Consider the following 16,709-nt stretch of genomic DNA (forward strand, 5'->3'; position numbering starts at 1 on the left):
TTATCATCCTATTTGTATATAGGCCTACCATTCGTCTCTTCATTCATCATTCTCATCAAAATTTTGATTAGCCTATATAAGTTCTATCAACTTATCTTTGTATATTACGTTTTCTTTCTTTTTCTAGCTATCAAATTATTCTGAATTTCTCCTTTGTATATTGCTAACAGTTTTTTGTCCTAATAGGCTTAAGTCTCGAAACTATTTTCATATTATCAAACAAAGAAAAATTTTTATTGAACACCGTAGTAGATTTTAGTATAAAATATTATTTTTGTGTCAAACAGTAGATATCATGCATTATTATTGTAATGATATCATCTTTATAAAAACCCTACTATTATCATATCTATATAACTTTCAACCTGAGTGATATAGTAGGAGACTATTAAACTGATTACCTATACGGTATATTATATTTAAAATTATTATGGTTGTGTTCAATATTATAATTATGATACGTACTATGAGAATTCATATAGGTAGCTTTAATAATAAGATACTCAAGATCAAAGTTATATTATGTCCATTACATATTAGGCTATACAAAACGTTTCTTGCTTATCACGCTCATCATGTTATCATTAAAAATAAAAAAATCAAGATATCATTATTATTGATGTTGATAAATTATTGTTACCTGTTGCATGTAAAGTTTATTAGGCTATAATTATGATATTTCACTCACCTTGTAGCCAAACAAGCACATCTTCTGCACCTTAAGATATTCTTGCTCATCGACATCTCAGAAAATAATTCACTTGAAGGTCTTTATAGTAAACAGCCCAATGCACCAACACAGTATGGTATGGACAAATTATTCTTATCACTGGATATCGCAGTCTCTGCGTTGCCTGAAGATTTTTGTTGTTTAATGGTTTCACTTTTAATTTGTTACTAGCTGGATCTCCGCTTTTTCGATGTATATAATCTCTCAACAAGTAGTATAAACACATCACACGTCACTTGTTTGTGCAATGTTTTCATTGAACGTTGTTTTTGAATCGCTTTAACTGAGTCGTCATAGCCACTACGTTTTCAGTTGTCTGCTATGTTTACTCAGTAGATCGTATTCGTTTCTATCAGTGCGGAGAAGAGCGTGCTATGAATTTAGACGCAAGTAGTTGATGGGTGTGAGAAGTAAGGAGGGGAAGAGTGGAAAGAGAAGAGGGTAGAGAGCAGAAAGAGAAGAAGGTAGTGAGGAGAAGAGTAGAGTAGCTGTCTACTACTAAATACCCCCTCCAAACTCGTTTCAAAGGCGTTTGGTCAGGTTCTTCAAATAGATATTATTTGTTTTGAAAAAAGGATGATCTTCGCGAATGAATCATTCGATACATATTCATTTTATCGCACTTCTCTGCGGTTGCAAATAACCTTTGATGCAACTCGTTCGATATCGATTACCGTAATTATTTAAAAGAATGAAACACGCAACTTAGATGTGTCTGTCTATCATCTGACAAAGATAGCATAAGCATTCCAATGTGTGGAATAATTTATTGTTCTATTACATCAGAGCAGAGAGCTGAATTATTGTGAAAAGAGTTCATTTCATTGTTATTGTTCATTCAAGTTGTATCAGAGAACAATAATTGTATGAAAATTGAAATTTTTTACTTTACTCACAAATCAATATAGCTATATTTATTAAGATACTATTACATGAAAGAAGTACCGTAGATTGTACGCCTAAACACATCAAATGTAATCGGGGTTTCCCCTGTGAGTAATATAATTCATAAGCATGGACCATGATAGATATAATTATCATTCGGCTATTTTATTTCTTACAATATTATTCATATGTTTTTTGTTTACTATCAATATCAATCCCAATAACACTAGGCGCCTTTCCCTAAGAATACTTACCCATGATAATTCTTTTAAATCCACTTATTACTCCTGATAGCATTATCCCTAAGCTAATCATGAAAAATTAGGGTTGACCCACCTATAAATCATACACTAGTAGTTCTGTGAACAGTAGACCTCACGCAGTATTCTCATCCACAGGTACCTGATTGAAACTATAGACCTTATGGAGTACAGCAATAGACTGGCTTCTCACACATCTTGTATCACTTGTCAGCTGATTTATGATGAATAATAATTCTATAGTCTGATTTTTACTCCAATATGGCATATGAAGGAGGCTCCTTTTCTTTTATATTATCCTTGAAATGAAAAATTTCCAAAAACCTTGTATATACGTCGACGCGCAATTAAAAAAGGAAGATACCTGTCAAATTTTATGAAAATCTTTTACCCGCGTTCGCGGTTTTAAGTATATATATTAATGCTATAAGCTATTATATTAAATTAAGGCTATATTAAAGGTATTTTCACCACCACAGTCCTATAGTATTGATCAATTCTAACAATTTCAAGTAGGCCATGACTAGAATTAATATATTAATTTATAATTACAATCCTATTACTGGTAACATATAATATATTTTCTCAAAAGAATTGTTTTCACTCACTACTCACATGAACAATGTATTATTTTATTTAGCTAGTAAAATTATATTTTTAGGAAGAGAAAGTGTATTTTATAATCGGAATGAACATTTCATTGAAATAATTATACATTTTTATAAGACTATTTTTTTGCAAATTGAGGTGATTGCATAATTCTCAGCTCAGCGATGAGCTATCTTTAGGCAGAGCAAAAACACCAAGGTCGAAAACGTTTGTAGTTTGTACATGCCTACTCAATGAGAATGTTTTGTGCTTCAAAAATACAGCAAGATATTATTACTGTTTAAATGCAGCACACTACGGAGTTTTAAATGAATGAAATTTTGTTTTCCTGTCTTGATACAAGGAAGCGTGGGTTACTACACCGTATAGTTTTGTTTATTGGTTTATTGAGATGTTTAGAACTCAACATCGTACGATACTTTTGCAAAACAATCGGTTAATATTGCGTGTCAGTTTAAATAGAGTGGGAGAAAAATCACGCTATTAATTTGGTAAAAATAGATCGTCAATTTTCGGAATTGCTTGAAAAATTGGATGGGTTATAAGTGCACTTAAGTACCGTACCTACATCCAATAAAATATTCTATTCTTTGAAAAAATATCTTATTTCAGAAGTTTAAAACATCAAACTTAAAAAATATAAATACTTGATTTGGAAGATTTTGTTACAAATTATAACATTTGATAATAATAATTTGAAGAAATCGAAATTTTAAGTCATTTTAATATTCAGGTTAAACTTCTGATGAGAAAATATAATGTAAAACTCATAGGCCTATTCAAAATTTACATGTTAATGTTAGAAGAGCAATAAGAAAGCTTTATTTTCTGTGGAGCATTTGTGATGAGCAGAGCAGCTCATGAAAACATTTTATTACGCTCTCATACACTCTCAATTGTAGTATGGTTTGGTATGTTGGAGTGAAACTTATAAACTAGCATCAATAAGTTGAGAATAACGCAAAACCATCAAGCCTAGGTATAAAAAGGTTAGAGCATAGAGCTCTTTTTCATGTCAAATTAAAAATAATGCCTATTCAAAATCTATTTGTTTTCATAATTTGAAAAGCAGCGACTGTGGTACAGTACATAGTAGAATCTTTATTACAATATGAGAAGCGTTAACCAGCTACTAGGTCACCAAAGATAAAAAAGGAGATTTTAAATCACTCTCTTTCATGTTCTCGGGACCTCATATTTACCTTAATTGAATTAAGAAGGTGTGATTCCTGTATTAATTTTTATGAGAGATCAGAAAGAGCTAGTCACGATAGACGATATATGGAGGTTGGAAATATTATTAGATATTGGTACATTTTGAGCTAGCATTGTTCAACGGCACTATTAAAGAGAATGTATTATTAGGTATTAATTACACCCTCATTCCACTGAACGGCATGTACGTAGGCTATTATTATTATTTATTTAGATAATTATTTCATTTATTCTACTTTTTACTCAACCAGTTGAAATCAGTTTTGGGTTTTTGGGCTGTTTCAAATTTTTGTTTTTTCTCATGCGCTACAGACATCCAGTACTGTAGTTTTTTAGTTGAAAAATTTCTACTTCCCAACTGTACTGTAACTTACAGCTGATGATGTGTGAGCACACACGAAAGCTTGCTCCTGTGGAATCAATAATAATTTTTATCAACATAAAGTGGATTTTTCGACAGCATTTCAAGTTTTTTTTTTATTTTAATTACTTACACGGTGTTGGGGTGACCCCCTTATGGACGGAAGTGTGGGGACTCTTGATATGTTTACCTCCTTACTACCCCTGAACAAAACTGCGGGGTCAAAAATTGTCTTTTAAACTTTTCCTTCTATACTTTCTGTTGAGCATTCCTTGCCTGGACTTTTGCTTGTATATAGCTTTAATGATTTTGGATGTTTTAAAAGTAAACGTGTTTTAGCGTTAAAAGTGGTGTTAGCTTATTGCCCTTTATTGAAGATATTTAACTACAGTATTTTAAAAATCTCAAAGTCTCATAGAACTAATAGATTTTAGAACTAACATTGGTCAGGAACTTCATCATCACAGTTGATAAAATGCCCATCTGGAGCGCTAAAAGCTAATAATGGCAGCGCAAGCGCATTACTTTACTTTTTCCTCCATCAAGGCTTCACCGGCTCACCGCCAACAAATTCAAATCAAGATCAAGCAAGAGAAAACAAGACTCGGCCAACAAACAAGTAAGTTTTTATATTTTCCGCTTTTATATTATTATTCTACCTAAATAAAACGTGTCAAAAGTTGAATAACTATGTCATCAATAGGCCCATTTCTATTCTAATATTATAAGTTTCAACTGAAGTCATAACTTACTAGATGTTAGCGAAGTTAGAGGTTAGTTTTTCTGTTAATCATCATTATTTAGCCCTTAGTCTGTCTACAATTTATTTTAGTTATTTAAAAATCTCTTTCAAGTCTCATAGAACTAATCAACAAATAGTTTTTTAGAACTAAAAGCTGTTCAAACTCTTGTGTACTTCTCAAAACTATATTAGTTTACAACACCAACTCCGTTGGTGGTTTATTGCACGTGTGTGAGGGCCTGTGTAAATCTAGGTCCAGTGACAGGTATATCGGCACTGGACCTAAATTTCAGCCTATTACATCTACATTGAGGTATACGTTTCACATGCTGTGGAAATGAAAGAAAGGCATTCATGTCATTTTATCTCTTTATATTCTCCCATAGCAGATTATAGCTGTGAATCAAGTTATCCCCGGTATTCTTTGAGAAGAAAACTTTCAGTAAAATATAATAGTCACAAAGGCTGTTGACAACAAATGCACACAAAATAGCAGCCTGCAACGCCGCAGTCCAACATAAAAAAACTCATGCAGCGACGCAGTGAGTAATTTACAACTAGGTAATGATATGGGTTTTGTGACAATTGAAGTTTGATGAAGGACATTTTTTGAGAACCCCTGCCTTACAGCAATTCAAAGATTGAGGCCCGGTTGCACAAAAGCCGGTTTCACAAGAACCAATCAGAGAATCCGTCTTATAAAAAAGGCCTTCTCCGATTGGTTCTCGTGAAATTAATCACGGTTAAAATTTAACCGGCTTTTGTGCAACTGGGCCTGACTATTGCATTAAATTACTTTAAGATTTATAGATACCGTAGCCTACATTTATATTATGAAATTCTCTATTAGTACTAATTGATCAGATTGGATTTAACATAGCTTCTCTGTTTCACCTCACTCAGGCGGGATTTGGTTTCTGGCCTTGGCTGACTGATCTGCCCAGCGGAAGGAGGAATCAATTTGTAAATTTCGGACAACTTTGTGAAAATCAAGTTATCATTTTCAATTTTGGACCGCTTTCTGGAAGGTGAGTCATCATTCACTTCTATGTTGTTTGGAACTCACAAGCAGTGTTCTAATTTTCAGTATTTTACTGCTTTTTTCTGCGGGTATTGTACTGTATTGCCCATAATAAGTTGCTTGATGGTGTCTTCAAAAGCAGTTGATATACTGCTCAATATATGCAGTATTCTTTTTTAATTTTTTAGTATTCAAATTATTTTTATATTCAGTATAATAACCTGCTAACAAGCACCGCACTTGTAGAAACAGATTCCTCATACTTACTTATTTCATACTTTTTTCCTTAGTCAGACCAGAGGTCTGGATTGACCGTGTGTAGAAATGGACCTGACTTGGTCTTTGTCATAGAATTGACATATATACAAGTTATGTCATAAATAACAATTATTATTCAAGTTTGTTCACTAAAACTTATTCACGTTTGCTCACTCGAAAAAATGTAATTGTAAAAAATGTAACCTAAATTTGATTATAAACTAGTAGCTCTGTGAACAGTAGACCTCGCGCTCAGTAAGTTACATTGAAATGTTGTTATGTTTTCTCATAAGTTAATCAATTTAAAATGTCTAGAAAAAATCCTAAATAAACATAGAGCTTTTTGTCCTATCGTACCGTGACGTGTCATCCTGGAATGTGAGTGTGAGCGCTGTTATCAGGTCTGGCTGCCGTCGATACGCCAATCCAATCAACCTATCAGAGAACATTCTGTGTTGAACATTGCAAAAAATCGATGTATTGAGATTAACAAAATAAACCACCATAATGATGATTTCCTACAAACTACATTTCTCACTTTTCATGATTTTAGAAATCAATTTCTTTCAGTAATATTTTTTGCAATTTTAATCATCAGATTAAAAAAGAAAAATGTAAAAAAAATTTCTTTATCAATAACTCCAAACACCAAACTAGAATCATGGCATCAGCTTATGGAAAGACATAGTAGACAACTGTCTACTTAAGGCCATTCCATACAGCACGTGGCGTGCGTGGCTGGACGCACGCTAGCTACTTTTCAAAACATCGCTTCCTAGCTAATCAAATGAAGCAATTCACATAGCAGCCACGGCCACGCGGCAACGCTTGCTATACTAGCCACGCGTGGCTACCGTTCGCTCTCTGAGCGATCTTTTCAAACGTGTCCGGCCACATTTTGGCCCGAGCATGCGCAGAACGTATACTAGAGTATACTATCATTGTCAGCCTCAAGGTCGCGCATTAAATGACGGAATTCGCCATAGGTCTTCCTTTTTTTATTGATTGGATGTACTCACTGGTCCCGTGCTGTCACTGAATACAATAAAATCAGCTCATTATCACTACTACTGCTGCTGCTGGAGTCATCAAACCAAGGTAAGCCACAAGAAAATCCAGATTCACACCACGGGACCGTCGGAGTTGACATCTTCCTGCATACTGACGGGAAACGTGGCTGGTATAGCATCGCAACAGTCGTGGCGGTGTGAATTGGCATGTGGCTAGCGTGGCGTGCGTCCAGCCACGCACACCACGTGCTGTGTGGAATGGCCTTAACGTTGATGGAATGATAAATTTTCAAGATGTTCGATGTTTTTGAACGGGTAGTATTATAGTCCACTAGACAGCTGATCTATGATGAATAATTGTAGTCAGATTTTTACGGTAATATTGGTGTTCGAAGGAAACTACTTTTTCTCTTGTATTATCCTTGAAATGCAAAATTTTATAAAACCTTATGTATACATCGACGAAAAATTCAAAAAGAACATACCTGTCAAATTTCATGAAAATCTATTGGTGCGCAACATATAAACACTCAAACATAAACATAAACATAAGAGAAATGCCAAACCGTCGACTTGAATCTTAGACCTTACTTCGCTCGGTCAATTAAGTTGAAAATAACTTCATGTTAGGCTTATTGTAAAATCTAGCTGTCACAGTAGTTTTGTATTACCGTACGTGAGTTCAATGGAAGTATTTGATCAGGGTATCGTTCCATGTAGGTGAAGGGTAGAAGGCTGCCTCTCACTAGACAATATGTTTCGCCATTGTTGCCTACTCTAATACAGCACCCCTGCACTTCCAAGAAACTGTTAACGGAAACTAACTGGAAAATTGTAATTACAGACTAAATTATGATTTTTCAAGTCTTCAATTTGTGTAATGGACCGATTTTTCAATGTGGTACACAACAATAGTGCAAAAAATCTGGTGTGGCGCACTCACACAACTTTCCTTGCCGTTATGAAAATTGATCGCCTGACGCTAGTGTTCACGCGCATCTCAAGTCTACTATTCAAAGATCTAAGCCAGCTGGTGACAGGACAATAACACTGGAGACACACAAGGTCTGCTATCTCTTTATAGTGAATGACTTAATAGAATCAACAGTTGCCAACACTTTGCAATTGAATAATCACATTTTCTCGAATTTCAAGCTTATTTTCAATTTTAGGTGAAAATGTTACTGATCATTAATTATTGTAGAAATTTCCATGCTCAATCTCTACCACTTGAATTTTCATGTTCAAATTGTATCTGAAGCCTGATAAATGGGAATCTAAAATCAAACTTTGCGTAGATGGGCCGGAGCTCCTGACATTTTTACAGATATGGGACTAGTGGCAGTTGATAGAGCTTATCAATGACTATTTTAGGTATGAATTTGTTCAAAATCGTTGAAGCCGTTTTCGAGAAAATCGCGAAAAACACGGTTTTTGACAACATTTTCGCCATTTTAGCCGCCATCTTGAATTGCATTTGATCGAAATTGTTCGTGTCGGATCCTTATAGTGTAAGGACACCACACACACAACACCAACACACACACACACACACACACACACACACACACACACACACACACACACCACACACATCATACAGACCAATACCCAAAAACCACTTTTTGGACTCAGGGGACCTTGAAACGTATAGAAATTTAAAAATTGGGGTACTAATTTTTTTTTTCGTAAAGCAATACTTTCCTTACCTGATAATAGGCAAGGAAAGTAAAATTTTCTTTGTAATAGATCATGTGATGATAATAGGTTGGCTGTCATGATGAACATATATTTGTCAGGGAGGGTCAAATATGGTCTTGTGAAGATATTCACTTATTAAGTTACAGTGTCATTAATATATATTTATAAGTTACAGTGTCATTAATAATATATTTATAGTTACAGTGTTATTAATAATATATTTATCAAAACTAGTTTTATAACTAATCTTGTTGTAACATTGGCTGTATTGATATGTTGTGTTTGCAGTTGTAAGGAGAGCAGATGTCTGACTTGAAAACCTATGTTCAAGTGTGATGATACACGTGACTTACACGGGACTTACCAGCGGGTTGCGGCCAATCTACCATGTCCATGTCAAACAACTTCTTCAACCTACACCAGCCTAGCCCTCAGACCAAGCAAGGTACATTCTGGCACTTATCACATACAGCAATGTACAAATTGGTGAATTGTTTGTTAGTTCATAATATATTCTAAAAGCTAACTTACATCTACATATTCATCATACACTTATTTAGATATCAATTTATTGAAGTGCGTACAGACTTTCGCTCTGCTCCGCAATCGAACGTCACTCGAGCAGATCGATTGATGATCGACCGGGGAGCAAGAGTGGAACGCGAGAAGAGCTAACATCTCCCGTAACGTTCATGATCGGAGCGAGTGCAGTGCGTGCGTGGAGCGATTGCAGAGCGAGTGCGGAGCGTGCGTGGAGCGAGTGCGGAGCGTGCGTGGAGCGATTGCAGAGCGAGTGCGGAGCGTGCGTGGAGCGATTGCAGAGCGAGTGCGAAGCGTGCGTGGAGCGATTGCAGAGCGAGTGCGGAGCGTGCGCGAGGCGCGTATATTTGTCCGCACCTATAGCTAACTTACATCTACATATTCAGTCTACACTTATTTAGATTTTTGTTAGTGACTTACTTCTAAGTCATCTTTACTATATAATACAGAGTTGGTGACACTTTAGAAACGGCTCAATATTTCTTTTACAATGATAATTTTACAGAAGGTCTTTTCGAAGTTCTAATTTGAATTAAAAAAATTCATTCTTCTCATGAATATTACGGAGCTCCTGCAATTTTCCCAGAAATGAGACTTATGTCAGTTGATAGGGCTTATAAATAGCTATCTAGGGTATAAATTTGAAGAAAATCGATAAAGCCGTTTTCGAGAAAAACGTGAAAAACGCGTTTTTTTTTTAGAAATTATCCGCCATTTTTTCCGCCATCTTGAATTGAATTTCTCATTGTCGGATCCTCATGGTATAAGGACCTTAAGTTTAAAATTACAAGTCAATCAGTTAATTATGAATGGATTTATCGTGTTCACAGACACACACACACACACACACACACACACACACACACACACACACACACACACACACACACACATACCAACACCCAAAAATAATGTTTTTGGACTCAGGGGACCTTGAAACGTATAGAAAACATGAAATTAGGGTACCTTAAATTTTTTTGGAAAGCAATACTTTCCTTACCTATGGTAATAGGGCAAGGAAAGTAAAAAAGGATAGAAACACTATTGTCAATCAAATACTGCACATTATAACGTGAACCTCACTATAGAATTTATTGTGTTAATTCTCTCACTCAGGGCTTCTAGTGTATGTGGTTTTTTATGAATGCACGTGCTTCAAGTTTGCCACATAAAAAATAGCCTAAAGTTACGGCTCCAGTAAATGAAACATATCCTTGCAAAAGAATTTTGTGTCCAGGGAAATCTGCCTTAGAAATTGCAAACTTTTTCTCAATGTATGGCATGTTGGTTTTGTCGCCAACAGTTTTGAGATTGATAATTTATTTATTTATTTATTTATTTGAGATACATATGAGAGCACAAGGATAATATCCCATAATTGCTCTCTTAACATATAATACAAGTGAAACAATTTAAAAATGAATATTTAATACAAATATTGAAAGAAATGAAAAGTTTATGAAATTTTTACGAAAAGTCTTTCTGAAAAATATACATAACAGAAAATTTAAACACAATTTTAGATAGCAGAAAAAATAAACACAGCAAATAATAAAATGAAAATATGAAAATGAAACGAAATGAAAAAAAAATCTCCATGATTAAACAGAAGTCATTCTAGGAAGAGAGAGAAAAAAATAGTAACAAGAGAAAATAATTAAACACACAACTTAAGGAGTAGTAAAAAGCAAAGAGATCACTGTCACAGAAGACTTTCTCCAATCAAACTCCAACCATCAACGAGGATTGACCTCAGCAACCCACTCCTCACCTCTCTCTCTGACCCAGCAAGCTGAACATTCAAACTCAATTTGTTCATCAATCTCTGCACTCTTATGAAAGGTGAGAAAAAATGGTGCACCGTTCTGCACCTTGGAGCCGCAAACAAGTTAGCATTCCGCCTATTGAATGCTGGAACACTGATATTCAGCATTGCAAGCAAGGTAGGAGAATTTACAGCACCATCCAACAATGCCCAAACAACAAGACAGATGTTTTATCTCGTCGCTGACGTAGAGACTCCAATAGGAAAAGATCCCTCAATTGCTGAGTCGGGAACCCCAGGGGACACGACCCACCAAACCTTCTGAAGTATAAGAACCTCATCAGCTTGTTCTGTACCCTTTCAATGACCCGAATGTTTTGGTCTGAGTGAGGACTCCAAACCATGGATTCATACTCCAAAGTGCTTCTTACCAAGGCATAATAGACACTCAGTATTGCCACAACATTGCTGAAGTCAGCTGCATTTCTCAGGACAAACCCCAGTAATCTGTTAGCCTTGGAAGACACAAATTCAATGTGAGAGGAGAAAGTAAGTGAACTATCAAATATGATTCCCAGTTCCTTGCAAGTGTTGACTCTGTTAAGAACCGCTTCACCAATCCTGTACGTGTAAGCAGAAGGACATCGTTTTCTAGAGTAGGTGATACACTTACATTTAGAAACATTATTTCCAAGCTATTAGCATGACACCATGCAACTATGCGATCAATATCCAACTGTAATTGACAGCTATCATCCTGGCTACCAACCTCTCGGAATATCTTCATGTCATCAGCAAAATCAGACACTTAGATGACAACTGAAGTGGAAGTTCATTGATTACCAGCAAGAAAAGGAGCGGTCCTAAGTTACTTCCCTGAGGACCCCTGAGGAATAATAATAATAATAAATGCTTTAATTCAACCAATAAAAATAAATAAATAACATTACAATCACATTCAAGAACACAAACACATTTCACAATCACCAAACATTCAATAATAAAATATACAATATTTAAGAAATAAAATAAAATATGATATAATAATGAATGATGAAGATGCCATCTCAATTGTGACAAAAAGATCTACATTTACAGTGACGTTTTCTCAAAAAAGCAATGGCCGATAAAAAGTTTTGATTTATGTTACAGCAAACAAGTAGAGTATATCTAAGATTCAAGACGGGCTTTTTTGCTCGAAATCCCCTCCCCCCTCTCCCCCCTCGTCCATCCCTCCTCCCCTTCCCCCGCCTGTAGGGGGGGGGGTGTTCTAAAAATAGATTTCCCCTTCCCCCTGCCCAGTGGAGGTGAGGGGGATGAAAAGAGAGAGAGAGATATATCTTTCTCTCTCTTTCTAAAAATAGATTTCCCCTTCCCCTTGCCCAGTGGTGGTGAGGGGGATGAAAAGAGAGAGAGATATATCTTTCTCTTTCTTTCTAAAAATAGATTTCCCCTTCCCCCTGCCCAGTGGAGGTGAGGGGGATGAAAAGAGAGAGAGATATATCTTTCTCTCTCTCTCTCCTTGCCCAGGTGAGGGAAAAAAAATTCCCTTTTAGGAGGAAAAATTCCCTCTCTATAGTGACAGATTGAAGTGAATCCATATTTCTACATCTAATGCTATACTGACAGATTGAGGTGAATGCTAGATGAGGGAAAAAAATCTCTTTGAGAGGGAAAAATTCTCTACTGTCAAATTAAAGTGAATCCATATTTCTACATCTAATGCTATACTGACAGATTGAAGTGAATCCATATTTCTACATCTAATGCTATACTGCCAAATTAAAGTGAATCCATTTCGCTCTAATGCTATACTATGATGCCAGACTCACTTTGAGAAATTCCTTTGGTGTCAGATTAAAGTGAATTCATATTTCTACATCTAATGCTATACTGACAGATTGAAGTGAATCCATTTCGCTCTAATGATATACTACGATGACGGGCTCAAGAGAGAGAGATCTCCTTCTTTTACTTGTGCCATCTCTTTCCCGCACCCTTCTTTATTACGAAAGGCGAGTAAAGGAGATAAGGATCAAGTTCCATTTTGATCGACCGTTCCTATACTGTCAGATTAAAGTGAAACGTTTCTCTCTCACCAGCATTACGAAAGCCGAGTAAGGAAGAATGTAGCAAATTTAGTATAAGTTCTATAATGGGTCATATTTATGCTTGCTTTCCAACTGACAGTCAAGAGTTCAATGAAACTGATTATGAATGTGTAAAAAAATTGAGCTCTTTTGCTGTACAAACATGGCAGTCGTTTTTTTTAAAGTGATTTCTCCGACAATATGTAAGTATAATTGGAATGTGCTAGCATATCCAAAAATACTTACACATTCTCAGACCTATTTCACTCGGGATGGAACTCAACGTCTATAGTTACCATGAAACTGCCTTAAGAAGATACGATTTCCGCTCACATTTAATTGCCATGAACGAGAATTAAAACTTCTGATGTTATTCTCATTCAAAACCACTGAATATTCTTTCGGCAACTTGATAGTATGTTTAAAGTCGGCTTCACTATCAATATCGATAATTTTAAGGTGAATTTCACCATTATCGGCAAATGTTACCTTTGTTACCACAAACCAATCATAGGCATAAAATTCAAAACCCCAATCAACTACAGGATTTGCTTCTACAGACAACTCGTTGAAACTTGTGCAGTCAAAATAGTTAGACATCATGTTGTCACTTCACCTGTTTAGAGTAAAGTGATGCGTGCATTCGCTCGCGTGTGCCTCATCTAGTCACATCTGCTCTGCTCCCTGTGAGGTCCCTTTCTAAGCTCGATAACTCCTGCATCGAAAACCGTTACATGAAAAAATGTCTAAATCGATTTATGTGACAAGTGTTTAGTCATTAAAGCTACTTCACTCTCTCTCACACATCCTTTAGAAGATTTATTGATATACTCAAAAATGTCTAGGGTGTGAAATTTGAAACTATAGGTGTTCACACTCTCTCACACAAGTGTTTATACAAGATTTATCGATATACTCAAAAATGTCTAGGGTGTGAAATTTGAAACTATAGGTGTTCACACTCTCTCACACAAGTGTTTATACAAGATTTATCGACATACTCAAAAATGTCTAGGGTGTGAAATTTGAAACTATAGGTGTTAAAAGTTCACTCTCTCACACAAGTGTTTATACAATATTTATTGATATACTCAAAAATGTCTAGACTGAAATTTGAAACTATAGGTCTGTACTTCTCTCTCTCTCTCTCTCACACATGTGTTTATACAATCAATCACACTCGTCTAGACTGAAACAACATATCGTTCACTCTCTCAAACAACTCATGATTTTATGTTTTCGGGCCCAATATAAAGTCTTTATATTTGACCAAATCCATTTTTTCTGTAATAAATTGCTCTACCTGATTTTCTGTAAGGTAATGTTGTTTGGCTTCAATCCATTCATATGGAAAGACACCTCGGCATATTTTGATACAATGTCAAATGCGATTCTGTGGATAATAAACTTAGGTAGTCAATGAATGGGCCGAACATTGCAGTCTCATGACAGCACCCTCTTCCGAATTTTTAATTGCCTCAGCTATTTCATCACGAACGCTTTTCACAGCGTCTGCCATCTCGTTTTTCTTAATAAAATCTCCAATATCTTTATCGATATTAGCACTGAAATTTTGTAATGTACTTAGAATATGTTCTCTTTCAATTATGCTCACTCCAATATTCTTTGTATTTTCCGAAACGAGTTTGGTTATTTGCGAATTTAAATAAAATTTCACAGCTTCTCTGATTCCTTGTTGATTTATCGATTTGATTATCTTCTGTGTTATCGAGTCAATATCACACGTAAGATTAGCAAGAGCTCCGCTAGCACTACCCGTATCAATTCGTCCGAATCGATTTAGAGTCATCGTGACACTAAACAATTAATTTTGCTTCTTTTAGCTCTTCAATTAGAGACATCAGAGACTTCACGCATCAAGATGAGTTCTCCATCTTCACCATCTTACATCCTGCCGGATAGCCCACCCCCGCAGCGTGTGCTAAACTACTGGCAGCGCAAAGCTGTCGAGTCCCGCGCCGCCTCTTCCGCTGGCGCTGCCGCCTCAGCTCCCGCCTCCGCTGCACCCGCACCCGCTCCACAGGATACAACATCACCAGGGGGCGAGATCGTGAATGGGCACAGCCCCATTCAGCGCTTGGCTCCAGCACCTACGTGGGCGCCGCGGCGTGCGGTGCTGACAATGCTGAGCAACAACATCAATCAGAGACAGGCCAAGAGGAAACTAACCTTCGAGGAGGCTGAAGACAGCGGCGAAGAGGAGGATGAGGTGCTCACTCAATCAAAGGTTAGTTTCAACAAATATTATTAACTTGTGTATGCACAGATTTTTTTCCGTGATTGATTGTTAAAAAATCTGTGCACATACGAGTCTTTGATTATTTGATATGAATATTATTTGATCTGAATATTATTTGAACTGATTAGAATGCAAGCAATATTTCCTTGAACTGATTAGAAATGGTATTATGAGATATTATTGTTTAAAGTATTCAATCATGCATAAATGTGACCAATATTATTTGAAGTGCTTGGAATGCAAAGGAAATATTATTTGAACCGAATAGAAATTGATGCTAAGGAAATATTATTTGAACTGCTTGGATATTATTGTTTAAAGTACTCGATCATGCAACATTGTTACCAATATTATTTGAAGTGCTTGGAATGCAAAGGAAATATTATTTGAACTGAATAGAAATTGATGCTAAGGAAATATTATTTGAACTGCTTAGATATTATTGTTTAAAGTAGCCAATCATGCACATTGTTACCAATATTATTTGAAGTGCTTGGAATGCAAAGGAAATATTATTTGAACGAATAGAAATGATGCTAAGGAAATATTATTTGAACTGCTTGGATATTATTGTTTAAAGTACCGATCATGCAACATTGTTACCAATATTATTTGAACTGCTTGGAATGCAAGGAAATATTATTTGAACCGAATAGAATTGATGCTAAGAAATATTATTTGAACCGAATAGAAATTGATGCTAAGGAAATATTATTTGAACTGCTTAGATATTATTGTTTAAAGTAGCCAATCATGCAACATTGTTACCAATATTATTTGAACTGCTTGGAATGCAAAGGAAATATTATTTGAACCGAATAGAAATTGATGCTAAGGAAATATTATTTGAACTGCTTAGATATTATTGTTTAAAGTACTCGATCATGCAACAATGTTATTTCAATAACTGATATTACTCACTTTATGCAGAGAATTCGATGATAATCTGATGTAGAGATCTGAAACAAATAAGACACTAATCAAATATTTTTCAACAGAAACGAGCTGTAATGCATGAGGACTCCTCACTCGCGCCGTTATAAAGGAGGTGGAGGCTGAGTTGGACTTTGTCCAACTCATCACATACCCAACCCAAGCCATGGGTGCCGCTGCGAGAGTTGAAGGAGGATCATCCCTACCGCATTGTCGCGGTGAGGGAGGACACCAATAACACGGGCGACGTGTAATTTTAAAAATACTCAATGCAGGAAGCAAATGCGAGGTGTATCTGCCTCAAAGATTTGCTTCCTGCATTGACGCGG

General features: G+C 35.8%; 1 protein-coding gene across 1 annotated transcript; it reads left to right on the forward strand.

Annotated features, from left to right (window-relative positions):
* The first annotated feature begins 4,629 nt into the window (after positions 1-4,629).
* Positions 4,630-16,490, forward strand: LOC120356278. The gene is made up of 5 exons (XM_039445191.1): positions 4,630-4,679; positions 5,706-5,830; positions 9,081-9,237; positions 15,032-15,435; positions 16,446-16,490. Exons 3-5 carry the CDS (start codon positions 9,180-9,182, stop codon positions 16,488-16,490), a joined length of 507 nt encoding a protein of 168 aa, XP_039301125.1. The 5' UTR covers positions 4,630-4,679; positions 5,706-5,830; positions 9,081-9,179.
* Positions 16,491-16,709: the final 219 nt, after the last annotated feature.

Source organism: Nilaparvata lugens, unplaced genomic scaffold, assembly GCF_014356525.2.
Source record: "Nilaparvata lugens isolate BPH unplaced genomic scaffold, ASM1435652v1 scaffold6369, whole genome shotgun sequence".
Classification (NCBI taxonomy): domain Eukaryota; kingdom Metazoa; phylum Arthropoda; class Insecta; order Hemiptera; family Delphacidae; genus Nilaparvata; species Nilaparvata lugens.